The sequence below is a fragment of the Dama dama genome, chromosome 10 (genome assembly GCF_033118175.1).
Source record: "Dama dama isolate Ldn47 chromosome 10, ASM3311817v1, whole genome shotgun sequence".
NCBI lineage: Eukaryota > Metazoa > Chordata > Mammalia > Artiodactyla > Cervidae > Dama > Dama dama.
Genome location: NC_083690.1, coordinates 25,905,984 through 25,930,963, shown reverse-complemented (window position 1 = coordinate 25,930,963; position 24,980 = coordinate 25,905,984). Strand labels below are relative to the sequence as shown.

General features: G+C 47.8%; 2 protein-coding genes across 6 annotated transcripts in view; one reads left to right on the top strand and one right to left on the bottom strand.

Moving 5' to 3' along the window:
- Window positions 1–1,763, bottom strand: part of KATNIP (katanin interacting protein) — a 228,715-nt gene extending 226,952 nt beyond the window's left edge. For all 4 annotated transcript variants that reach the window (XM_061153071.1, XM_061153072.1, XM_061153073.1 and 1 more), the window contains exon 1: window positions 1,721–1,763. In XM_061153071.1, coding sequence (XP_061009054.1) covers window positions 1,721–1,727 — 7 coding nt within the window. In that variant the 5' untranslated portion in view covers window positions 1,728–1,763. The remainder of the gene's footprint in view (window positions 1–1,720) is intronic.
- A 178-nt stretch (window positions 1,764–1,941) lies between these two features.
- The window catches only part of GTF3C1 (general transcription factor IIIC subunit 1), a 77,820-nt gene continuing 54,781 nt past the window's right edge, over window positions 1,942–24,980 (top strand). The window contains exons 1-6 of one of the 2 annotated variants that reach the window (XM_061153069.1): window positions 1,942–2,229; window positions 6,252–6,461; window positions 9,083–9,259; window positions 9,986–10,129; window positions 14,735–14,831; window positions 20,475–20,598. In XM_061153069.1, coding sequence (XP_061009052.1) covers window positions 2,009–2,229; window positions 6,252–6,461; window positions 9,083–9,259; window positions 9,986–10,129; window positions 14,735–14,831; window positions 20,475–20,598 — 973 coding nt within the window. In that variant the 5' untranslated portion in view covers window positions 1,942–2,008. Of the gene's footprint in view, window positions 2,230–6,251; window positions 6,462–9,082; window positions 9,260–9,985; window positions 10,130–14,734; window positions 14,832–20,471; window positions 20,599–24,980 lie in introns of those variants that run through there. The other variant, XM_061153070.1, reaches the window with a different exon arrangement.

Sequence of the window (24,980 nt, the reverse complement as noted above, 5' to 3'; positions counted from 1 at the left end):
TCTCAACTTTCATTTCTGATATGGTCAATATCACAGACATAATACATACAAAGCTCTTTTGAGGTAAGAGCATAAAGGCATCCTAAGTAAAAAGAAGATTTGAGTTTTGATGTTCCATAGCAACATTAACTGGAGAAGGCAATGGCAACCCACTCCAGTACTCTTGCCTGGAAAATCCCGTGGACGGAGGAGCCTGGTAGGCTGCAGTCCATGGGGTCTCGAAGAGTCGGACACAACTGAGCGACTTCACTTTCACTTTTCACTTTCATGCATTGGAGAAGGAAATGGCAACATGGACCTTTCCACTGGGCAAACTGGTGAATGACATTTTATAGTACCTCTGAAGTCCAAAGGGCAAAGATGTCTTTTAAATGTAAAACAGATTGTTCAATTAAAAATTTTTTTTCCACACTGTATTAGGCAGATATCACAAAGGAACAAACTTCCCAGAAGTGAGGGACAGTGGTGTAGTGGGAAAAATTATTGGTATTAGACTCTACTGGTCTACCAGTAGGTACTACTGGTAGTAAACTCTACCAGTCTCTCTAGACTTTAGTCTTCCCGTTTATAAAATGAGATATCAGGGTAGATATTTGGAATCATAGAATTCTATGATTCTTATTGAAAGTGAAAGTGTTAGTTGCTCAGTTGTGTCTGACTCTTTGTGACCCGGTGGACTGTAGCCCGCCAGGCCCTTCTGTCTATGGGATTTCCCAGGCAAGAATACTGGAGTGGGTTGCCATTTCCTACTCCAGGGGATCTTCCTGATCAAGGGATAGAACTCGGGTCTCCTGCATTGCTGGCAGATTCTTTACCATCTGAGCCACCATGGAAGCCATGATTCTTATTGAGAATCCCCAAATCATGGCCCACAGGCTGCATCTGGCCTTCAGAATGATTAGCCATCACAGCATTTTGAGAAGCACCCCCCAGGAAAATAATTGCTTTGAGCTGAGTGAGAAGCTTCTCTTTCAGAAAAGAAATTGACTTTTAATCACAGCCCAATCCAGCCCATTAGACTTGCCCCTGCAAGTATCTGTATTTGCAACTTCTGAAATGAAAGGCTTCTAAAATTCCTTCCATATTTTTAACTCCCTAATTCAGCTCCAGAGCCAGTGCCTGGGTCCCTTTCTCACTGTGCCACTTGATGACTTTGATTTGGGGCAAGATACTTCAACTTCTCTGAGCCGGTGTCCTCATTTGTAAAATGGGATAACACTCAAAAAATTTAGGAAGCTTATCGAGCTACTTGACAGCATTTACAGAGTTCTTGGCACGGAACAGTATCATTAACATCAAAGCACAGACAGTATTCCCTAATCTCCCCCAACTCCCGTCCCCAGTAGCTGATGATTGCACTACCCTTGTAAAAGCCTACCCCCATTAACTCCTATATTCCATAGTTCCAACCCATGACACACAAGACCCACCCCCTCAGACCTCTATTTTTTTTCCCACCCTAAACCCCTTCTCTGATGCCCCGACCAGTACCGTATCCCAACACAACCACAGGCAGCACAGTGACCAAATCACCGACCACTCCCCCCAGCCTCCTCTTCCCATCCCGGACCACTTAGGTTCCCTTTCCCTCCGACGGCGACTCCCTTGGGTCAGGCAGTGAAGGTCCAGGGGTCTGTGGCCTAGGATTCTGCCCGGAGGGCCCTCAGGAGGAATGGGAGAGTAACTGCCCGACCTCCCGGAGGGGCCCACGGACACTCACCGTCCATCCCTAGAGGCGGCGGTTCCGGGAGCTCGAACCGGAAGCGGCCTCTACACTGTTTGCAGTTCCCCTGGTTACTGCGGGGTTCCGGACCAATAGCGGTGGAGCTCCACGGAATGAACCCGCCCCCAAATGGAGTGACGTTACGATCTCGGTCTGGAACTCCTCCTCCGGTTCCCGGGTCCGCCCCGCCTCCCTGGCTGCTAGTCGTTGTGCGCAGGCGCTCCGGACCGGGGCCCTTGGCGGCGTGGTACGCAGGCGCCCCGGGTGCAGCTAACTGAAGTAGCAATGGACGCGCTGGAGTCGTTGTTGGACGAGGTGGCCCTGGAGGGGCTTGATGGCCTGTGCCTTCCCGCGCTTTGGAGCCGTCTGGAGACGCGAGTGCCGCCCTTCCCGCTTCCTTTGGAGCCCTACACGCAGGAGTTTCTGTGGCGGGCCCTTGCCACGAACCCGGGCATCAGCTTCTACGAGGAGCCTCGGGAACGACCAGACCTCCAGCTCCAAGACCGGTCAGCGGCCTGGCCCTGCGGGCGGGAGAGGGCAGAACTCGGGGTCTGGTGGAGCTGGGAGGCGGCCAGGTTCTTACGAGAGGAGAGAGAAAGGAGTGGAGCGGAAGGAAAACCCGGAGCCTGATGGGGGGCGGGGGGGGCGCGCAGAGTAAGGCTGATTGGGGGGGTCTTCGGCCTGGCAGGGCCCAGGCGTCTGATGGAGTTGGAGGGTCGCCTTGTGATATTCCATTATGCTCGTGTGTGTTTGGGGTGATGGTGAGCAGAACTGGGAGGATATGCTTTGGGTTTTAAAGAGTATTTTCTTTGAAGTGGAGCTTAGGATTGAAGCAGTAAGGCTGTTCAGATCAAGATTGGAGACCAGTTGAAATCAACAGACCTTTATGGAGCATTCATTCAGTGCTAGATTAGAGAGCAAGTTTAGCAACACCAGCAACAACAATAATGATAGCTAACGTTTATTTATTGCTCATTATGACTTGGTGCTGTGGGATTCCCAGGTGGTACAGTGGTGAAGAATCCCCCTGCCAAGCAGGCCACACAGGTTTGATCCTGGGTCAGGAAGATCCCCTGGAGTAGGAAATGGCAACCCGCTCCAGTCTTCTTGCCTGGAAAATTCCATGGACAGAGGAGCTTGGTGGCCTACAGTCCATGGGGTCACAAAAGAGCCAGACACGACTGAGCACAAACACATAACTTGGTACTAGGCAATATCTTCTTCCTGTTGTTTCAGGAGATTGAACCCACTTTATTCTTGCAGTGACCCTATGAGGAAGGTGCTCTTTTCTTCCCCATTTTTTTTTTTTTTTAATTTTTTGGCTCCAGCGTGTGGCTTGTGGGATCTTAGTTCCCCATCCAGCACTGAGTCCTAACCACTGGACTGCTAGGGAATTCCCAGCTATCTTCCCCGTTTTGCAGTGGAGGAAACTGAGTGATGGAGAGAAATTAAGTCACCCATCCAAAGTTAAGGACATTGTTAAATGACTGGATGTTAATTCGTTTCCCAAAGCTGTGGGTTTTTTTCTTTTTGTTTTGAGGATCAGGAGAGATTTCCAGAGGAAATACTGTGTAAAACAAGACTTAAAGGTTGGATTTAGGTAGCCAGTTGGCATAATTTTTCTAAAGGAAGAGACCTAAGTTTGGGTGAAGTATAGAACTGGAAGTAGTGAATGAGAAATAATAGTTGACATTTGTGTATATGGTTATTGTAAGCATTCTAAGATTCTTAAATATACTAAGTTATTTAATTTTAAAACAAAGTTGGATATTCTTATCCCCACCTCCCTCAAGAGAAAGAAGGCTGAGATACAGAGAGAGTCGTCCACTAGCAGGGGCAGAACCCAGAAGCTGAATCCAAGAAGTCTTGGTTCAGAATCCAGCCTGCCCCTACCAATTGGACTGGACTAATCCATTTAAAGCCTAAAGCACCAAAGGGAGGGTCAGACTAGGGGCTAAGAGTGAAGTTGAGAGATCTGTAGTAAGCCACTCACGAACCACCAGTCAAGGTTTGGCTTTCCATGGTGGGTGTGAGAATGAAGAAAAAAAGCTGATGGAATCAGACATGAGGCAGAAGAATCTGGAGGATTTGGTGACTGGTTGGGTGTGGGGTATAAAGAAAAGTAGGTCTGGAGGATGATGCCATCCGGTTCCTGACTTTTGGGCATCTGAGTGATGTCTGACTCTCTGTGACCCCACGGACTGCAGTACACCAGGCTTCCCTGTCCTTCACTATCTCCTTCAGTTTGCTCAAACTCAACGTCCATTGAGTCAGTGATGCCATCCAATCATCTCATCCTGTCGTCCCCTTCTCCTCCTGCCTTCAATCTTTCCCAGCATCAATGGATCTTTTCCATTGAGTCAGCTCTTTGCATCAGGTGACCAAAGTATTGGAGTTTCAGCTTCAACATCAGTCCTTCCAATGAATATTCAGGACTGATTTCCTTTAGGATTGACTGGTTTGATCTCCTTGCAGTCCAAGGGACTCTCAAGAGTCTTCTCCAGCACCACAGTGTATGAAAGGCCAGTAATGGGGAGACAAGATATTGAGGCAAGAAATAGCGACTTTATTTGGAAAACTGAGCATCCATGAAGATGGCAGGCTAGCGCCCTTAAGTACCATCTTATGGGGGTCTGAATGCCAGTTTCTCTTGAGAGTGGAAGAGGTGAGGCAAAAAAGTTAAAAGGCCGTTGTTGTTGTTGCTGTCCACTAAGTCATGTCCAATTCTTTTGCGACTCCGTGGACTGTAGCCCACCAGGCCCCTCAGTGCATGGGATTTCCCAGGCAAGAGTGGGTTGCCCTTTCCTCCTCCAGGGCATCTTTCCAACCCAGAGACTGAAGCTGTGTTTCCTGCTTGGCTGTCGGATTCTTTACCTCCAAGCCACCTGGGAAGCCCCTGAAAGGCCATTAGTCTTGCAGAATGTCTTTTGGTTGGGCCAGCACGAGAAGTAGTTGTTTAGTTGCTAAGTCATGTCCGACTCTGTGACCCCATGGACTGTAACCTGCCAGGCCCCTCTATCCCTGGGATTTTCCAGGCAAGAATACTGGAATCTTGCAGAATATCTCTTGGCTGGGCCAGCAGAAGAAGAGGATGTGCTAATTTCTTCTTTTCTGCAGCCATTGGCAGGTGGGCAGGGTCAGAATGCGTCCCTTACCATTAGGGCAGATTGGGGGGGGAGGGGCGGGGCAGGCCAGGGGGCAGGTTTTCCTGAGGCAGACCATTATGTTTGCTTACAGCCTTTGACAGCATCCTTTTAGTGATTATATTAACAAAAGCAACAAATGGAAAAGGTTAAATAAAAGAAACAGATCCAGGTTTTGCTCTTCCCTGTTAAAATTGATGACTGCTATCCACTGTGATGGGGACCAGCTGTGATGGGGCCCACAGAAGTGCAGCAGGGAGGGAGTTGGGGAATGTGCTGACCGTACCTTGAAACACACTGGGTTCAAGGTTCCTGTGGGTTGTCAAGTGGAGATTCTGGTTGGTCAACATCTAGCTTTGTGGGAGGGTCAGCAGGTCAGAGAGAGGGACTGACCTGGGCACGTGGAGTCACCCGTGTGGTTGGTAATGGAAGCTCTTGGCCAGGACCCTCCCTGGGAGAGAGTGTAGTGTGGTTGGAAGCCTTAAGACCTGGCCCTGGGGTGGATGAAGGCCCAGGAGCCTTCAAAAGAAGCCTGGGAAGATGTGGCTGGAGAGCCAGAGGACAGCAGGCCAGAATGGCCTGAATTGAGAAGATGTGATTTGAGAATGGAAGGTTAAGTAGTGCAAAGGTTACAGAGAGGGCAAGAAAGAAAAGCACTGACAAATGTAGATGGGATGTGACAGGTGCAGGATGTGAGCAGGATTCCGAAAGAAAACTTGACAAATGTAGCTGACTGGATAAAAGATGCAAAACTCAAGATGCCTCCATGGTGTTGATGAGAGGCCACTGGGACAAAATGGTACCAAGGAGGGGCTTTGTTGGAGGTGGGAAGTGGCAGTCATAACTTTTTGGTTTTGATCTCATCAAACCTGACAGTTGAAAACAGGATTAGTGTTTGGGGGAAAGAAACAGGGCTGAGGATTTGATGGTGAGAATTGTTAACATGCCAAGTGATAATTGAAAACCATAAAAATGGGTGAAAGTAGAAGAGGGGTAGTTAAAGAGATGGAAAGGTGACATCTCCAGGTAGGGAAGCCTTGAGTCATTAAGTCCAAACTTGATGGTTTGGAAACCAGGCACAGGATTTGCAGGGAAAATGAAAGGCAAGGAAGGTGGTGGGGCCAGGAAGGTGGTTCTGATTTCAGTATTCATCCTCGGGGGTGAACGTGGAGGCTCCTGGGAAGATCTGTGTTGTCTGGGATGGAGGCTCAGGGACAGTGCTTGTCAAGACATCCTGTGTTAGGAAGGCAGGGAGACCAGGGGCTCTTACTCCCTCTCCCCAACCTCAGCCAGAGGTTGTCAGAAGAACACAGCCAGCACGTGTTACTTCTGAGGCTGAGCTGTGGTACGATGTTTGTGCGCTTTCTCACCCCCCCCCACCTTAGGTATGAAGAAATTGATTTGGAAACGGGCATTGTGGAGTCCAGGAGGGACCCAGTTCCTCTGGAGGATGTCTATCCCATTCACATGATCTTGGAGAATAAAGATGGCATCCAGGGCTCATGCCGTTACTTCAAGGAGAGGAAGAACATCACCAACGACATCAGGACCAAGATGTTACAGCCCCGCTGCACGATGGTCGAAGCCTTTGGCAGGTAACTCGCTTGCACTGTGGGCATCTTCCTGCTTTAAGTCGGGGTGTGTGGTCAGGGCGCCAGGGCAGGGTGCAGCCCCGGTGTTCTCAGACTGCGTCCACCCTGCCCTAGCTAAGCCGGCCCGCTGCCTTCATCACTCCGCTTCTTCTGGGGCTAATCTTGCTCGGGCTGGGGTGGGGGCGGGGAAGGCTGCCTTCCTCTTCCCTTTGTGTCCAGGTTGCCTCCTTGGTTGCCTAGTGAGCAGTCCTTTTGTGAGCCCCATTCCCACCTCCCTTCCTACTTGATGGATCAGGAAGCTTCCAGCGTGAACTCACCTTGGCGCCAGCTTCTTCCTCAGCCTGCAGACCTGCCCCCCCATTCCCCTCCTCCCTCACCTCAGAGGAGACGGAAGCCGGCCCCTGTCTCAGCCGGTGATGTCTCTTCCTCTCTTTCTCCCCAGAACCTCATGCTCTTTCCTGCCTCCATCAGCTGGCTCATCTTTCTCCTTTATTTTCAGCTCTTCCCTATCGACACCGCTCTCTCCCCAGCCTGACACTGTGATTCGTTCGTCTTAAAACAAGACCCTCTCCCCACCTCGGATCCCCTGTGACTGTGACTCTGTTGCTGGAGCCAAGCTTCTCAGAACCAGCCACACTCGCTCTCTGTCCCTCTGGGTCGTCCCCCCCCACCCTTCCTGGAGCTCTGCAGCGCCGGCTTCCTGACCCAGCCCCACCGCGCTTCCTGCCTCCTCAGGAACCCCCCTCTTTGAGAGTGCTCCCTGGTGACGGCCCACAAACTCTCTTCACACTCGTAGGCCCGAACTGGGGGCCTGTACATGTCATTTCATAACCCCGGTCTCAGTTATCGCATCCCCTTATAAGTGATTCTTTTCTTGTCTTTCTCTTCAGTAGACTGTGAGCTCCACAAAGGCAGATGCCATTTTTTATTTATCTTGGCATTGCTGGTTCTTTGCATGGCATTTAATCAGTGTTGGATAATTTGATGACCACAGTCAGCAAATCAGGCCTCGGGCAGGAGTCCTAGAGTCAGCTACTGGGAAAGGTTGGAGTTGCCATAGGACGGGGGTAAACCACCCTGAATACATTTTTAAAGCAGCGAGTCAGCGTCCCTGTTTTCAAACTTTTCTTTTCTCAGCTGAGCTCTTCCAGTTTAACTTAACGAACCTGTTTCAAGAACACAGGTCATAAGTTTGTGACGTGCAGACCCAGAAAGGAGGCTGTCTTGTCCATCATGTGTATTCGCTCCCTAACACTCTTTTGAGATGGACCGTACAGAAGACTAACTGGGTCACAAGCAATGTGAAGGGAACTGCAGTTAAATGAAAACATCGACAACCTCAGCTTTTTACTTTCTGCCTGCTCAGTAGGAGCAGTGGAATCATCTGTTTATTGGCGGTGGGAGGGGAGCAGGAGGAGGAATGTCAGGCTGAGCGATGTGAGTGAAGACAGGCATTAGGATCAGGCATCAGTAAACCACAGGTTGGGAGGAGTAGATGCTGCCTGTAGGTGGGAGGGCTTGGGAGCCTGCGGGCCCTCGTACAGACCCTTAGTGACTTACTCCCCTGGGAGAGGGAGCTCCTCCAGCTGCTGTGTCTCGATGCCAAGGAGTGAGTGAAGATGGTTTCTCTGCCAGGACACCCTCGTGGGATCTCTGCGGCAGGGCTGGGACCCGAGACAGTCTGCCCAAGATGGCCGTTTATTAATAAGTCAGCAGGCAAGGCCCCAGGGCGTAGTCTCTTTGTCTTCAGCATCGGACTGTTCTGCATTAGCAGAGACGTCTGTAACCCAAGCTGGGGCTTCTTGAAGCGCCTTGCTGGGACAGGGGCTTGACCTCTTTTGCAGGCATTATTTTTCACATACCCAGATAGCAGGAGGAGCTAATTATTTGTCACAGGTCTGCTCTCCAGAATGGCAGGTCCGCCCGTCACACAGGGCACTGTTCTTGACTCTGAAGTTTTGTTTTCTCAGTCCAGTTCAGGAGGCGAGTTTGTTCACTTAATAGATGGTGACAGATGCCCTTCTGTAAGCATTTAAGGCACTGAGGATGTCCTGGGGACCCAGATGACAACTTGCCCCCCCCCCCACTTAGGGCACTTACAGTAGGGACATTTGCCCCCAAAATGTGGCCATTTCTGAGAGTGCCAGGTGTGTGATGAGTTCAGAAATGGTCAGAGACAGGGATGGCCTCTGGTTAGCATTTGTATGGAGAATTGAGGTGTTGGTTTCTGAGCAGTGATCTGAAGGATGAGAATCAGTGGCCTAAGGATGAGGTGGGCAGAGCAGCTGGGCAGAGGACCAATGGGGCCACTGTGGGTGCGGAGCCAGGCAGTGGGGGTGTGTAGAAGGTTCTGGGCTCTGGTGGGGAGTCTGGGTTTGGGCCCCAGGGCCCTGGCAGGACTGGGAGGGGTCCGAGCAAAGAAATGGTGAGACTGGCTCTGTTCCCCCTGAACCCTCTTGTGGTTCTAAGGATGGAAATCTCCTTAACTGGGGATTGTGACCCTCTGAGGAGAAGCAGGAAACCGTGGTTCACTAAGGTTCTGCTTTTATACATTTCGATTTTCTTAAAAAAAGTAAATTTTTTTAATTGATTTTTTTTTTCCCTTGGCGGTTTCTGGTTTGCAGGTGGGGGAAGAAATTGATCATCGTTGCCTCCCAGGACATGCGGTACCGGGCCCTGATTGGCTTCGAGGGCGACCCCGACCTGAAGCTCCCAGACTTCTCCTACTGCATCCTGGAGCGGTTAGGCCGGTCCCGCTGGCAGGGGGAGCTCCAGCGAGACCTCCACAGCACTGCTTTCAAGTGAGGGGGTGCTCTGCCTCTCTGCTCTACATGTCGGGGCTGCCTGACCATCAGATGCTGCCACCTGGGCAGTCCCAGCATCTGTGGTGGTTGAAGGCATGGTGCTTTCTCATTGAAGAGACCCTGGGAAAAAAAAAAGAAAAGGGGGGACTTCCATGGTGGTCTAGTGGTTAAGACCCTGCCCTTCCATTGCAAGGGCCACCGGTTCAATCCCTGGTCAGGAGACTCAGATTCAGCATACTGCTTGGCACGGCCAAAAATAGGGAAAAAAAGAGAGACCCTAGGGTGACCAAAGAATTTATTGTTCAAACTAGATATTTTGAGAGTGGAAGGTGGAGCTGACCAGAAGGAACCATAGGCAGTGGGCATAAATTGAGCCCATCTGGCAAACCAGAATGCATGGTCACCCTAGTTATTGGGTGCTACATGATTAGATACCCATGATCAGCTCCTTGCTAACCCTGCCATCCCTTCCCACTCCATTCCTCAGTCCTCTACACACATGCACCTCCCACCCTGTCTCGCCATCCACCTCTCCTGGGGGTCTGAAGTGTGCCTTAGGTTGGGTCGCTTTCCATGGCCATTGTCACATAGCAGCGGTTCTCTTAGGTTGACTGGATGGGGGGAGGAGGTGGGGATGTGTCTCTGGTATTCACATCCTCTGCATTATGGGGTGAAAGCAGCCAGCAAAGCAAAATGACCGTCTGCTCTCTTCCTCTCCTCCAGGGTTGATGCTGGGAAGCTCCACTATCACAGGAAAATTTTGAACAAAAACGGGCTGATTACAATGCAGTCCCATGTGATCCGATTGCCCACCGGGGCCCAGCAGCACTCAATCCTCCTCCTCCTGAACCGGTTTCACATGGACAGGTACAGTGTAGACTCCAGAGCGCTTCCTTACCTCTGGCTTTCAGCCTGGTGTCTTGTGCCTTTAAAAATCCTAGAGGCGGGACTTCCCTGGTGGTCCTGTGGTAAAGAATCTGGCTTCCCCTGCAGGGGGTGCGGGTTCAATGCCTGGTCTGGAAGTTCTGTGCCTTGAAGTGCAGCCAAGGAAGAAAAGAAAAAAAAAAAAAACAAAATCCTAGAGGCGAAATCAAATATGACTAGTTTAGGAAAAAGATATTTTCCATCTGTTTCTGATTATGCAAATAAGCCATGCTTATTTAGAAAGTCTGGAAATTATATAGAAAAGAAGGGGGAAGAAATACCTCTCGCCCCACAGCCCAACAGTAGGGACTGTTAAGGTTTTTTGGTGATATTTAGGGGGAGGGTAAAAAGAAAAGCCGATAAGTAAAATTTGATTTGTTATGGCGCCAGAATTCTGTGGGTAGAAGAGAGAACAAGGGGCTTAAGTCAAGATCTGTATTTTAATCTTTGCTCCTGACTTGGGCACAATCCGTGACCTCACTGAACCACTGTTTCCCTCTTGTGTAGAGAGGCCCTGGCTCAGCCTGGTGTTCGTTCCTAAGCGGTGAATATCTGTGCCTTTGTGTATTCTTGCATTCATGGAAAGGCAGGACCAATGAACCAGTCTCCCGATCCCATACATTTGCCCTCCCTGCTGCTAGACCTGTGGGTAGTTAAAGGCAAGTTCACCTTCCCCAGTGGCATGACGATATCTTTCCGCCCCTCTCCCAGCACGACCCCCCCTCCCCCCAAACCCCTCACTCTCTCCCTGTTCCCCACAGCTGGGGAGCCCTGGGCTCCTTTAATAGCTTCCTGTGGTGGCCATTAGCTTGTGAGCATTTATTATGATCTCCACTTCACATTAAAATGCAAAGGAAGGGAAGGTCCTTCACACCAGTAAAGTAAGAGCAGAATCAGAGATGTGTCCTGATTAATGCACAGAGCGCTGTATTTCAATGAAGGAGACCTGGGTTCACATTTTGTGCCTGAATTTTAAAAAAGCTGAACTTCTTTATGAAATCATTCCTATCCTCTCTTACCATCTGATTTATAAGGAAATGTATAAATAGATGCTTCCTAAAACTTTACAGTATTGTTGACTTAAAACCTCAGATTTGAGGATTATATTTTATTCAGTGGGAATTTTTAGGACTTTAAGCCCCAAAGGCAGCATCTCAAGCAACCCTGAGAGAACTGCTCTGAGGAGACGAGGTGGGGGGAGCCAGGTTATATAGAAGTTTTGCAACAAAGGGCATGAAAAATGGATTACTTCCTGCCGTATCAGTAAGCGAGGATGTCACAGTCATCAACAGTTACATCCATCCTGCGTGAACCGGTGATCCCTGAGGAAACTCAAGATGTGAGAACACAGGATTCAGACCCACATAGCTGAGGAGCTCATCAAAAGGATGAGTTCAGTAAGCCCAGGCTCTCGCATCTTCCCACACAAAGAAAAGCGCTTAATTCCTTAACTTGGCATATCTGGTTTTCCCTGGTTGAGAACTAAGATCTCAAATGCCAGCATGCCCCTCCCCCCTGAGAAGGAACAACCCACAAACAAATTAAAAAGACATGATTAGGTCAACAAACTTAAACTTTAATATGAAATAGCAACTTAATAGTGAATATTTCCAGTTCCCGTGAACCTGAAAGTCATTTTAGCCAGTTTCTTTTCTTTAATTTGTAAGCTCTTACTTTTAATTGAGTAGAGCTCTTTATTAATTCAGTTTTTTTTTTAATTGAAGTAGAGTTGATGTGCAGTGTTGTGCCCATCTCTACTGTACAGCCAGTGACTCAGTTATGCACATATAATACAGACATTGTTTTTTTATATTTTCTATTATGGCTTATCACAGGGTATTGAGTATAGTTCCCTGTGCTATGCATTAGGAACTTGTTGTTTACCTACCCTGTATGTAATAGTTCACATCTGCTTATCCCAAACTCAGTCCCTTCTCTCCTCCCATCCCCTCCCCCTCGGTAACCACAGGTCTCTGCTCTGTCTGTGAGTGTGTTTCTGTTTTGTAGATAGGTTTGTTTGTGCCATATTTTAGATTCCACATGTAAGTGATATCATATGGTGTGTAAATTCAGTGTTGATAATGCTTTCGAGAGGTAGAGATATCTCATGTATAATGTGTGCACAGACATATGGTATAAAACAGGCAAAAGTGGAGATCTCATGGCTTCACTTAAAAAAAAACCTCCTTTATGAGTCACGTATTACAATGTAAACTTGTGTGTGTGTGCACACAGTCGCCCAGTCAGATCCGACTCTTTGTGATCCCATGGACTGTAGCCCGCCAGGTTCCTCTGTCGGTGGAATTTTCCAGGCAAGAATACTAGAGCTGGTTGCCTGTTCCTACTCCAGGGGATCTTCCCGACCCAGGGGACAATGTAAACTTAGTAGTTTACAAAGAACAGTTGGAATACATTAAAGTTGCTTGCTCAGATGACTAAAGCTTTACTATTTGTAAAATTTGGCTGAGGGAGCATTCCCTGTGGTTTGAATTTTAAAACTGCCACTTGCTGTCTTTTTTTTTTTCCCCTTGGATTTAAAACTGCTACTTTCTTTCTTTCTTTTTTTTTTTTTCCTTAATTTCAGGTCTTGCCTGATTGACCTAATTAATTAGGTTCAGTCTCAGGTCCTTATGACCTATACTTAATATTGCTGGTTTGTAGAGATTTGCAAGAGAAAGACAGTTACTTTCCATCCCCCAAAGAGCAGGTCTGTCACCTAAATGATTCTGAAAGATTGATTTGTCTGATTTGATGTTATCAGTGAGACAGTAAGTAAACTGGAGTTTATGAGTTATATGTTCTGAAACTTAGAATTTATTATGCCCCCAAAGATTTGTGTAAGGCATTCAGCAAAGATCTTCTGAGTTTACAAGTTAAACGCAGAGCAAAATGACCATTTTTATTTTTATTAGCCCTTGAATGTTAGTTTCCAGTTTTTACTTATTTGTATGGCTCAGGTAACCCTATTGGTTTCCTTTAACGGTTCAGTTAATATTTCCTGAGGGGTACATGTATTGATATATACCTGGTCTTATAATACAACACAGGGGACACGTTCCCCTGTGAAACACGTCTACCCCACAGTATAATTAAACAAAAAGAGATGTAACCATCTTAAATAAAGCCCAGTTAAATATACCAATTTTAAACACTTTCATCTCAATTCTGTCTACTTTGAAACCTTTTAACTTTTGTCTTCATTAGGATCTAATCAATAAACTTTGATCTTACAGGAGGAATTTCAGAAGTTTTTCTTTCCTTCCTTTATTTCCTGTCCATTTTATCAATTTATATAAAGGGCTCTGGGATCCCCAGAGTGGGGTTGAGCCAAGGAACTCAGGCCCTTTGGCTTGAGTTTGCTGGTTGGCTATCTCAGTGTAAATTTTTTTGTTCCCTTTATATGTGAACCGGAAGGTTGCTCAGTCGTGTCCAACTCTTTGCGACACCATGGACTATATAGTCCATGGAATTTTCCAGTCCAGAATACTGGAGTGGGTAGCTGTTCCTTTCTCCGGGGGATCTTCCCAACCCAGGGATCAAACACAGGTCTCCAACATTGCAGGCGGATTCTTTACCAGCTGAGCCACAAGGGAAGCCCTCCCTTTATATAACTTATATTTATTTGTTGTTGTTTAGACATTAAGTCATGTTCAACTCTTTTGCAACCCCATGGACTGTAGCCTACCAGGCTACTCTGTCCATGGGATTTCCCAAGCAAGAACACTGGAGTGGGTTCCCATTTCCTTCTGCAGGGGATCTTCCCAACCCAGGGATCAAACCTGCATCTCCTTCATTGGCAGGCAGATTCTTTACCACTGAGCCACCAGGAATGCCCAAATTTATATTTATACTTATATGTACATATTTAAACTGTACATAAACAGTACATAAACTGTAAATGGTAAATAGAAGGACTTATTTAACTTTTAATGTTGAGGACCAGTGGGGACTTCCTTTTTTGTTGTTGGATTTAACCTTAGGAAGTGTAATATCAAAACCCTGTGTTTTAATCACATAAATGCCCATCTTATTTATCCCATTTTAAATAACCATCTAAAGATTTCTTTATTCATTTGACGTAAGTCCTGGTTTAAAAAATTTCTACCTTCTTGGAAAAAGTATCTTTCCTTATAAGTTTATTTCCTGTTAACCATGATTATTCTAATCTTTTTCTTAGCATCTGTAAGACCCATTGAGGGAAAGCACAGACCACAGATAAAACTTCCCAAACCAGTTTTTCTCTGTTTTAAATTAAAGAAATTCTTCAGTATGATCAAAAGATGTGAGCACTTTAAACAATCGTTTCCTGAAAGTTTTAGCCACAGAGTGCAGTCTGTACAGTGCGGCTGGTTAGATGACCTTGGCCGTGTGACTGAACCACTCAGAGCCCCCAGTCTTCCTGCTGTAAATGACAGGAGTTGTTCTCTGAGACTGAAGACCAAGGTTCTGTAGTTTGATAGGTTGTCATGTAAACCTTGACATCTTTTGAAAAATAGGCAGTCATTACTAATAGGTCTAAAAAAATGAAGTGTTTTGTGTTTCTCACAGGAGGAGCAAATATGACATCCTCATGGAGAAGCTTTCCACTCTACTGAGCGCACGGAATAACCGGACTGAGACCCTGGGAAAGCTGAGGGAGGAACTGGTGAGCTGCCAGGCTGCCCTCCTACGGGGCTGAATGCGTCCGTACCCCATTGGGCATCTTTGTCAGATGAAGGCTCCGTGCATTGCAGTCGAGAGCTCTGTTATGGACTTGACCACCCCCAGCCCCTTGTGAAACAAGCAGGGTTTTCCTTTGGTTTATACAGAATGAAAAAAGGACTCAGTCTTTCATTTAAACCCCTCCCGCTCTTGGGTGGCCTTGGTTTTCCCCTGGGGTTTGTGCCAAATCCAGCTATAAAAGTTCCTGTGGAGCGGTGAATCTGGGCATTAAGATTTACTTTCATAATCAGTTCATTTCATAATCAGGCTTGTAATTTTCTTCCCACTGGTTTTGTAACTGTGTAACTCAGATTGGGGCTTGAAGCTCAGCTTCTTGATGTCTCCTCATAGGAGGAATTCAGGGAGAGACAAAGTAATAGATCAGAAGTGGCTTTACTTAGAGAGGAGCACACTCCACAGATGGAGTGTGGGCCATCCCCAAAGGCTGAGCAGCCGCGAAATGTGGTGTGGTTGGTTTTTATGGGCTGGGTAGTTTCATAGGCTAATGAGTGGGAGGATTATCCCAACTATTTCAGGGGAAGGGATGGGGATTTCCAGGAATTGGGCCACCGCCTACTTTTTGGCCTTTGTTGTTCAGCGTCTTGTTCAGCGTCAGAGCTGTCATAGCACCTGTGGGTGTGTCATTTAGCTTGTGATGTGTGATGATGGGCACATTCTGAGGCTCAAGGTCTAGTGGAAGTCCTGCCATCACCATCTTGGACTTAATTTGGTTCTAATCAGTTTGTGTCATGTCCCTGGGCTGTGTCATTCTTTTAAAGTGTGTGCCCTGCTCCCTTTCCTCCTGTTTCAGGTTTTTTTTTTTTTAAAGATTTGTTTGCTAGCTGGATCTCAGTTTCAGCTGAGGGATCTTTAGTTGTGGCTTGCAAATTCTTAGCTGCACCACATTGCATCTAGTTCCTGACGGGGCCCCCTGCATCGGGAGCTCAGTCTTAGTGGCTGGGCCACCAGGGAAGGCCCCTGTTTCCAGTTTTGTACTGAAATAGCAGAGTGACTGTATTGAGAAGAGCTAAGATGACACAGGGGAAAAGGCGGTTATGGACGGACCTGCTTCATCTCTGGGCCCAGGAACCGAGGCAGTGATGGAGAGAGAATGAGGGGAGAAAGCCCCGGGTTGGGGGGCTACTGCTTCCTGTCTGAAGTGAGCACTCTTTGGTAGAAGTAGGAAAGAGCCGACACTGGAAATGGGAGGAAAATAAGATTGCCCTGCAGGTGAAACGGTAGGGCCTAAAGTCAAGGTTTTCGGAGTCATAGTGATTAGTCCCCAGAAGAGCATGCAGTCTGATGACAGCTTCCAGGAAGATCCTAGCTCCTCACCTGTGCTGCCCTGGGGAGGCTCTGCTCTCTGATCTCACTGTATAGAGAGAGGGGAGACCTGTCTCCTCTATGGCTCAATTCATCACATGCCCGAGTCTCTTTGAAGCAGAAGTTATGGGGCTTTCCTGATGGTCCAGTGGCTGGGACACCTTGCTGTCACTGCCAAGGGCCTGGGTTCAATCTCTGGTTGGGGAACTAACATCTTAAAAGCCGCAGGATGAAGCCAAAAAATAAAAAAGCAGAGATTATGAATCGAGGCTCGTGGGTCAGATCTGGCCTGTACATTGTTAAGAAGAACTTTGGCATAGCAGTAGGGTCTTTTAAGAAATAAGATTTTGCATCAACATCTTAAGTTACCAGCTTCTCTTGAAACATCAGAGGCTCTGGCCAGCCTGGGCCTGTGGTCTCTCGTGACAGCAATTATACGGAGCTGGCTGTTCGCTGGCCAGCGCCCCGCTGCCGGCCCCTCCACCCCGCCCCTTACTTACCTCCTGTCAGCTCTCAGGCACCTAGGCAGTGCCATTTGTCTCTCTGTGAGCCCTGCTGTTGAGGAGGAGGAAGTATTTCTCAGTATCTGAGTGTCTGTCAAAAGTGGGGAATAAAAGGTAAACTGACAAGGCCTCTTCCTGAGAGATCCTAGTCCAGAATAAGGAAACTCCTACACGCTCAGTGAAGAAATATCTGCCCGCTGTATTCTTTCTATTGTCTGTCTAGCCCATATGGACACTGGAGATTGATACCCTCTGCCCTACAGAGTCACTCAAGGGTGGAGAGAGGGGGTGGGTCTGGTCTCAGGTCAGCACTGGGGAAGAGCTAAGTGACAGAATATGATTGATATAGGACGTTGTTTATTCATTTATTTATTCATTCATTCAACAAATTCTCTTTTTAATTTATTTATTTTTGGCTGTGCTGGGTCTTCGTGCTGTGGTTTCTTTTCTCCAGTTATGGCAAGCAGGGGCTCCTCTCTAGTTGCTTCTCTTGTTTCAGCCAGCAGGCTCTAGAGGATGGGCTCAGTCATGGTGGCTCAGGGGCTCAGTCGTTCCGCAGCATGTGGGATCTTCACAGATCAGGGATCAAACCTGCATTGGCAGGCGATTTCTTTACCACTGACGCCCTAGGAAACCCTCAACAAATACTTCAGTGAGTGTCCACTTGGAGTCAGAACTATATTCCACAGCACAGTGACAAAAATTAACGAGGGTGACAGTCTCAGGCTGTTGCAGAGCCATCTGATTGGAGAGACTGCCGTGACCACACACTCAGGCCAGACTGTTCCTTGGAAGGATGCTTCTGAGCTCCATGAAAGGAGAGCTGGGAGAAGCTTTGTAGAGCGAGTTCCAGCTGCGCTGGCCTTTGTAGATGAGGTGAGCCCTGAGGAGAAAGGGGAGACTGGCTGGAGCAAAGGCGTGGGGCTGTGGGAGGCGCTGGGGGTTTCCGAGGTTGGCAGTGACCCAGGGGCAGCCAGGCAGCAGTGTGCGCCTCGGGAGTAGTAAGAGAGGTGGCTGGAAAGGAAAATTGGGGCCAGGTAAGGAAGATCTCAAGTGCCAGGCGGAGGAGTTGGGTTTCAGCCTTAAGCCTGAGGAATTGCTGGTGGCAGTTTCTAAGCAGAGATGACACAGAAGTACATGCATGCTCAGTCGTGTCTGATTCTGTGGGATTCCATGGACTAGAACCAACTAGGCTCCTCTATCCATGGGATTTTCCAAGCAAGAATACTAGAATGGGTTGCCATTTCCTACTCCGGGGCATCTTCCTGACCCAAGGATCAAACCCAGGTCTCCTGCATCGCAGTTGGACTCTTCACCCTCTGAGCCACCAAGAAGTCCAGAAGAATGTTTAAGAAATAAGCTGGTGGGCAGAGGGGGAGGTTGGAGGCAGGGTGTGGAGGTGGGTGTTGTGGCCTCAGGGTAGGGCGGTGACTTGGTGAGGGGCTGAAGCCAGGGTGTGAGTGTTGGGGGAGGGGGACAAAGGAGAAGGAATCTGTTGTCTGACTTGAGTGACAGCCCCTCCCTAGGGTGGACCAGAGCTTGAGGGTGGGCTCCTGCTGGCAGGGACCCTGTGTGCCGACCACCCACCATGAGGACAGCCCTGCACATGTAAACGCTCAGCCCGTGTTTGTTGAATGAGTATATGACTGAGGGAGACAGTTCAGAAAGAAGAGTGAGTTTGCTCAAAGACATATAACAGTTGTTATTTATTTATTTTTTTTTGCTTCACTGTGGGGCTTGTGGGATCTTAGTTCTCTGACCTGGGATCAAACCCTCACCCCCTGCCTACATTGGAAGCATGGAGTCTTAGCCATTGGATCACAGGAGAAGTCTCATGACATATTTGATTGTAGGATTTATAGAATATGGAGATCTTCTGGGACTTTGACTTGGTAATAATGTCTAGTCAGTAGCTGGAAATAGGGGTCAGAGAGGGCTGAGCAGGATTTAGTAAATAATTAGCCTCGGGATGAGGTGGATGCTGTGAATATGGATGCTGTATTTCAGGGGAAGTGGGAGGGAGGCTAACTTCTCTCCTTAGCTGGGCAGGTTGTGCAAGTCCTCCATGGCAGCCCCCCCATAAGGGAAGGACTCCATCACCCTCCATCCTGTGGGCAGGTCATGGGAGTCCTCCTTGGCAGCTCCCCTGTAGGGTGGTCCAGGGCTCAGGGCTGTATGTAGAGGGCTGTGGTTTGATGGATGGGTGTCTGCAGGGTCTTTCCACGGTGCTGGGGGCACAGCTAGATTTACGATAGGTGCCATTTATGTGCCAGGGGACTGAATGCGCCGTCTGTGAGTCGTCTGTATTTCTTTGATGACCATATGTTCTGCTGCCAAGCAGCCAGGCTAATCTGAGAAGTGATCACGTGTATGCGGCCACAGCAGCCCTGGGCCATGCGCTCGCTCTCTCCCCCCAGAGTGTAAAAGGGAACCTGGGAGACGCCACAGACCACTCTTAGCAGCTCCTCCTGCGGTTCAGGTGACCACCTGCCTCGCTGGTCCATAGGTGGCAAAATCAAATGGCTAGTAGTGGCCTGGAGGGTGGTATGAATTATTTGAGGGAGTTCCCTGGTGGCCTGGAGGTTAGGAGTCAGCGCTTTCACTGCTGTGGCCCATGTTCCGTTGCTGACCAGGGGAACCTGAATTCCTGGAAGCCATGCGGTGCAGCCAAAAACAACAAAAAATTTTTCTTGACATCAGTACGGATTCAAGAAATCTTTCACTTTCCTCTTAGCTATTGTTGAGAGAAAAGCAGCACAAAAAGGATGATAAACAGGAACTGACCTTCACCCTCACCGTGTAAGGGGTCTGATGGCTGGAGAAGGCTGGGGCGTCTGGGCCCGGTGTGCGTGTCTTGAAGGAGCAGCTGGTCCTTACCTCCCGCTGGCTACTGTTGTGATGAACCACAGGCTAGGACTTGTTGCCACATCCTGTTTTCTGAGAGAAGCCAGAATCTGTTATGTTTGTTTTTTTTTTCCTTTTTTTTTTTTTTAACATGGTATCTCTCACTTTTCAATGTTGGCAAGTAAATTACTTTCTTCAAAAAAAAAAACCTCCTGTAGGTGGAAACACATAGCCTGCGCTGGTGGCGGCTGTTTGGTAACCCTGACACCTTTAGGAGTAGATACGGTTATTTTGGTTTTTCCACTGGACCACAAGGGAGGTCCCTAAAGGTTTTTTCTTTTTTTAACCTAAAAGTTTTTTAATTAAATTTTTTTCTTTCTTTCACTGCCTGTGGGAGTTGTATGTCTGTATATATCTATTAATAATTTAATAGTAGGGACTTCCCTGGTGGTCCAGTGGTTAAGACTCCATGCTTCCACTGCAGGGACCAAGGGTTCGATCCCTGGTCAGGGAACTCAGATCCTGCATGCTACATGGCATGGCCCCCCACTCCCAGAAATTAATAGTACACTTTCTTGGTTAAAAAACCACAACACTTATGAAGAAGTATATGGTGGAAATCTTCTGGTGCTGCCCCCATTTGCCTAGTTCTCACCCCTTTCAGGTATATCCTTTCAGGATCTTTTCAGGCAAATCTTTTTCCCTCTTTCATCATCAAAAAGTAGCACGGTCTCTGTGCTGCTCCGGATTCATTTTGTTCCCGGGACAAGGTGGCTGGGCAGTATTTTCTCATTAGAGCCCCCAGTGTTTCTTCATTCAAGATCATCAGGTAACGGGTTCCCCCTTGTTCATTTACATGTCCCTCTGTGGTTTCACGTAGCTTGCTTGTACCTAACCACCGCATTTAAATGTTGCAGGGACTGTGCGAGAGGACATTCAAGCGTCTGTACCAGTACATGCTGAACGCGGGGCTGGCCAAAGTGGTGCCTCTTCCCTTAAAAGAGATCCACCCTGAACGTGGGCCTTGCAAGACCAAGAAAGGTAAAGGCGGTCTCAGCTGTCCACTGGGCTGCTCGGCCGGCTTTCACTTCTCGCTTCTAAGCACCAGCCTGTCTTCTTACCACATTCTGCCCTGCAGTGGGATGACATCACGTTATTTATTCAACTCTTTTATTCCTCAGTGCCTGTCTTAGGACCTTCTATATATACAGCACTCAGGAAATGTTTGCTGAATGAAACCTGTGCTGATTCTCAGCAAACATGTCCTGTATGGATGTCCCTCCAGCATCTCCCATTCCTGGTGTCCAGAAACCAAGTTCCTCTTTTCCTTCTTATCTAAACCCTCTTATTCATTCTTCAGCCGGTATTTTTTAAGTACCTGATCTGTGTTGCATGATCACATTTTCTAGCCCTGCAAGGTAGGTGTTATTATCACCATTTTAAAGGTAAGAAAATTAAATGTAAGAGATGATGAGTAATATACATGAGGTTAAGCAATCAGAAAGTGGCACAGGTGAGATTTGAACCTTGTAAGGAAGTTAAACTAAGGACGATGGACTATGAAACTTTAAAAACTTTCTTTAGTCCTTTACTTTTTCTCTGTTCTTGATTTTTATCCCATGCACCCTCTGGACTAACGAAAGTCATTTGAAAAGCTGAGGGTCAGAGCTTTCAGTAAAAGATGACAGAAGGAATAGATGTGTTTATCTGTACTCTTCCCAGTTCCTCCCCTAGCGATCATAGGAATGTAAAAGGAATAAACCCAAGTACAAAGAGAATAGGACAGGACATGACAGCAAAGAGATTGTCAGCTTTTTGTGCTCAGAGGCAGATGGATAAATGATAACTGGCCAAGCAGACTGGGAAACTGAATGCCTGTGCAGGACAGTAGCCAAGAATGGAAACCTCAAACCTGAAATAAACCAGGGCCCTCTGAAAGCCCCAGTTTGGATGGGGCTAAGTCTGTATGAAGAGTGCTTGCACCCCCCAGGTCCCTCCCCCACTTGGTGTAACAGGTAGCGAGCCGGTTCCCACGAAGACAAAGGTCTGAGCTTTGTGGCTTAGCAGTCTTTGCTCATTAGCACCTCCAGTGAATCCTCATTCCTTGGCCGTACCTCCAGAGAGGATGCACCGGGGACTTCCTGGTGGTCCAGTGGTTAAGCATCCACCTGCCAACCCAGGTGACACATGGGGAAGACCCCACATGCTGAGGAGCAGCAAAGCCGGCGCGCCACAGCCGTGAAACCCCTGGACCCTAGTGCCTGTGCGCCTCCACAAAGAGGAACCCCTGCTCGCCGCAGCTAGAGAACGCCCGCAGGAGGCACTGAAGACCCAGTGCAGCCATGAGTAAATAGACAAATAAGTGTTTTAAAAGAGAGAGAAGATGCACTGGAGGCTTTTGAGCCTCTCAGACATGAGACACAGCTGGGACAGGACACAGAGCTGATAACAGGCGATGTGTGATCTCCATGCACGTGAGGTCGGAGTTCTCACTGCATTCCCCGTGGCTCCTAGAACACTGACAGCCAGGCTCACACAGTCTCCGAGGCCAGAAGCTGGAGGATTCTTTTCTGTAGAAACTGACCAGTCCAAGAGAAAAGTTCTCTGGATCTTGAAATTTAGGGGTTTCCTAGTACAGTAGCCAGCTTGTGCCTGCTCACCCTTCATGGAAGTCCACACACTGGCATTCTCCTCCTCCCCAGCCTGCAAAACACAGGTCTTTTAATATATTTTAATGCAGCATTTTAATGTTTCACCAAGCAGCTGAGAACTCTGAACGTGAATGTAAGAGACACAAATTAACCTAGGAAATAGAAGCAAAGTGAGGAGCAGAGGAAAACGAAGGGAGAAGAGAAGATACTGCATCCAAGAAACCAGAGCGAGAGGCTATAAATAAAGGAGGGACATGCAGAAAATAAAAAAGAGTTCTTAGAAATAAATATGACTACTGCAGTACAGGAGACTTGGGTTTGATCCCTGGGTCAGGAAGATCCCCTGGAGGAGGGCGGGGCAACCCACTCCAGTATTCTTGCCTGGAAAATCCCCATGAAGAGAGGAGCATGATGGGCTACGGTCAGTGGTGTTGCAAAGAGTTGGACATGACTGAGCGACTAAGCACAGCACATTGCAATGAAAGAGTTAGGGGAAGGAAAGATAGTGAGAGAAAGTTGAGAAAATCTCCCCAGGAAGAATAGAAACTCAAAAGGGATAGAAACAGGAGAGTTCAGTTGAAAATACGAAGCTGAGCCTAAAAGATCCAACCTCCACACAGTTGGGGCTTGAGTTGGGGGTGGAGGAAGAGAGTGTGTTCAGGAGAGTAGAAAGGAGGAGATGACAGACATGGAATTTTTCCCAGATCTGAAGGAGTCAAGTTCTAGATCAAAAGACCCCACAGACGTCTAGCATGGTGAACATGAAGAAACCCACACCAAGATCTGACAGACTGAGTCTTCAGAAGTCTGGGGCTAAAGAGCCTCCAGAGAGGAGATATCTGACTTCCCCAGTAGTAACAGAAGCTGGAGACCTTGGAGCCGCACCATCAACTTTCTGAAAGGGATGGACTTTCGCTTTGGACATCTTTATTCACCTTTATCATCAACGAGGTGTGAGAACATTTTCATACAAGCGGATTGGAAACAATTCATCTCTCATTGTCCAAGTTCCCTTTTAGGAAGCTACAAGAGGATGTGTGCCATCAAATGACAGACCAAGCGAGGAGACAGGAAAGCATGGGGTCCAGAAAGAGCGGGGACGAGGGGAGCCCTGGGGAGATGATGAAGGGAAATCATTACGAGAGACACCAGGAGGGCAGGAGTCCATACAAAGCATTGGGTGCCTGGTGCCTGTGGACGTGTGTAGGGAAAGTTGTGTGGCGGCAGTGATTCTGAGTATTAGGATCTGTACAGAGAAAACTAAGCAAATGGGGAAAAAAGATACAAACACCAGTTAAAACTAAAAGGTGTATAGTTTTAAAAACTTAGAGCATAGCAAGTAACCTAAGGAGACTGCTAACAGCTCTGGAGAATGTGTGCTGAGTGAGGACAGACCAGAGCTCCGTGCCTGCAGGAGGCGGGTGGTGTGCCTTTTGAGGGACTGAACTGCCAGTCCGAGGGAGCCATGTCTCTTCCTTCACTTCCTCTTTCAGTTACTGGAATCACTGCCCACCCTGTCTCACTTCCTTGTGTCTGAAAGTCTTGTGAAGGAGATGGTACCACACAGATGTGCCCACACAACAGGTGTATAAAAACCAGGAGCCCCTGGAGATAGGGAAGCCCCCCTTGAGCAGACTTCATCTTTTAAGTGTCTTTGGTGCTGAGTAGATGTGTGACTGGTTGAATGACTGGAAGTTCTCAAGGGAAGGAGTGGGGAGCATCAGTCTTTGGTAGACAGGAAAGTAGGACGTTCCACTGGCTTCTGAGCAGGCAAGAAAAGGCTCCGGGAACTGAGAGGCGTGCTAGGTTTTTCCACCTAGCATTTGACTTGGAAATAGGATTATCTGAATGCTGAAAATAGCGTGACCTATGGCTCTAATAAGCATTTTAATTTCCTGACCTATGGAAAGAAAGTCACTTTGGTGGCTCAAATGCTAAAGAATCTGCCTGCAGTGCAGGAGACCTGGGTTCGATCCCTGAGTCGGGAAGATCTCCTGGAGTGTGCATGGCAACCCACTGTAGTATTCTTGCCTGGAGAATTCCACGGACAGAGGAGCCTGGTGGGCTACAGACCATGGGGTGTCAAAGAGTCAGACACAACTGAGCGACTAACACACACATTCAAAGAAAGGCATTAAATACAAGCAGATGAATCTAAGAAAAAAATAGCTTTAAATATATATGTGAATACATACACACACACACATTTATTTATTTATTTAGCTGGGTTTCTCCATGGTTTGAGCTCCCTGTGTTACAGGAAAGAGAATGGGGTGTGACAGGATGGTTATATCCCAGATCACGTCCAAGTCCCTGGGACAGTCACCAATATGAGTTCTTGGCTTCACCATGGGAAAAGATTCAAGAGTGAGCCATAATAAAGTGAAACAAGGTTTATTCAGGGAGAATCACTCCATAGGCAGAGTGTGGGCCATCTTGGAAGCAAGAGAAAAACCAAGGTATGGGTTTGTCAGTTTTTATAGGGGCGAGTAGTTACATAGGCTAATGAATGGGAGGAGTATTCCTGCTACTTGGGGGAAGAAGTGGGGATTTCCAGGATTTGAGCCACGGACCCCTTTTTGACCTTTGTGGTCATGGCCCCTCTGGGCGTGTCATTAGCGTGCTGATATGTTATACTGAGGCAGAAGGTCTAGTGGAAGACAACCTTGCACCCAGTTGATTCCAATCAGTGTATGTCACGTCGATGGGCTTTGTCGTTCTCTTAGAAGTTGTACCTGCCCCCTTCGTGGTCTCACCTAGAAATTCAAACTT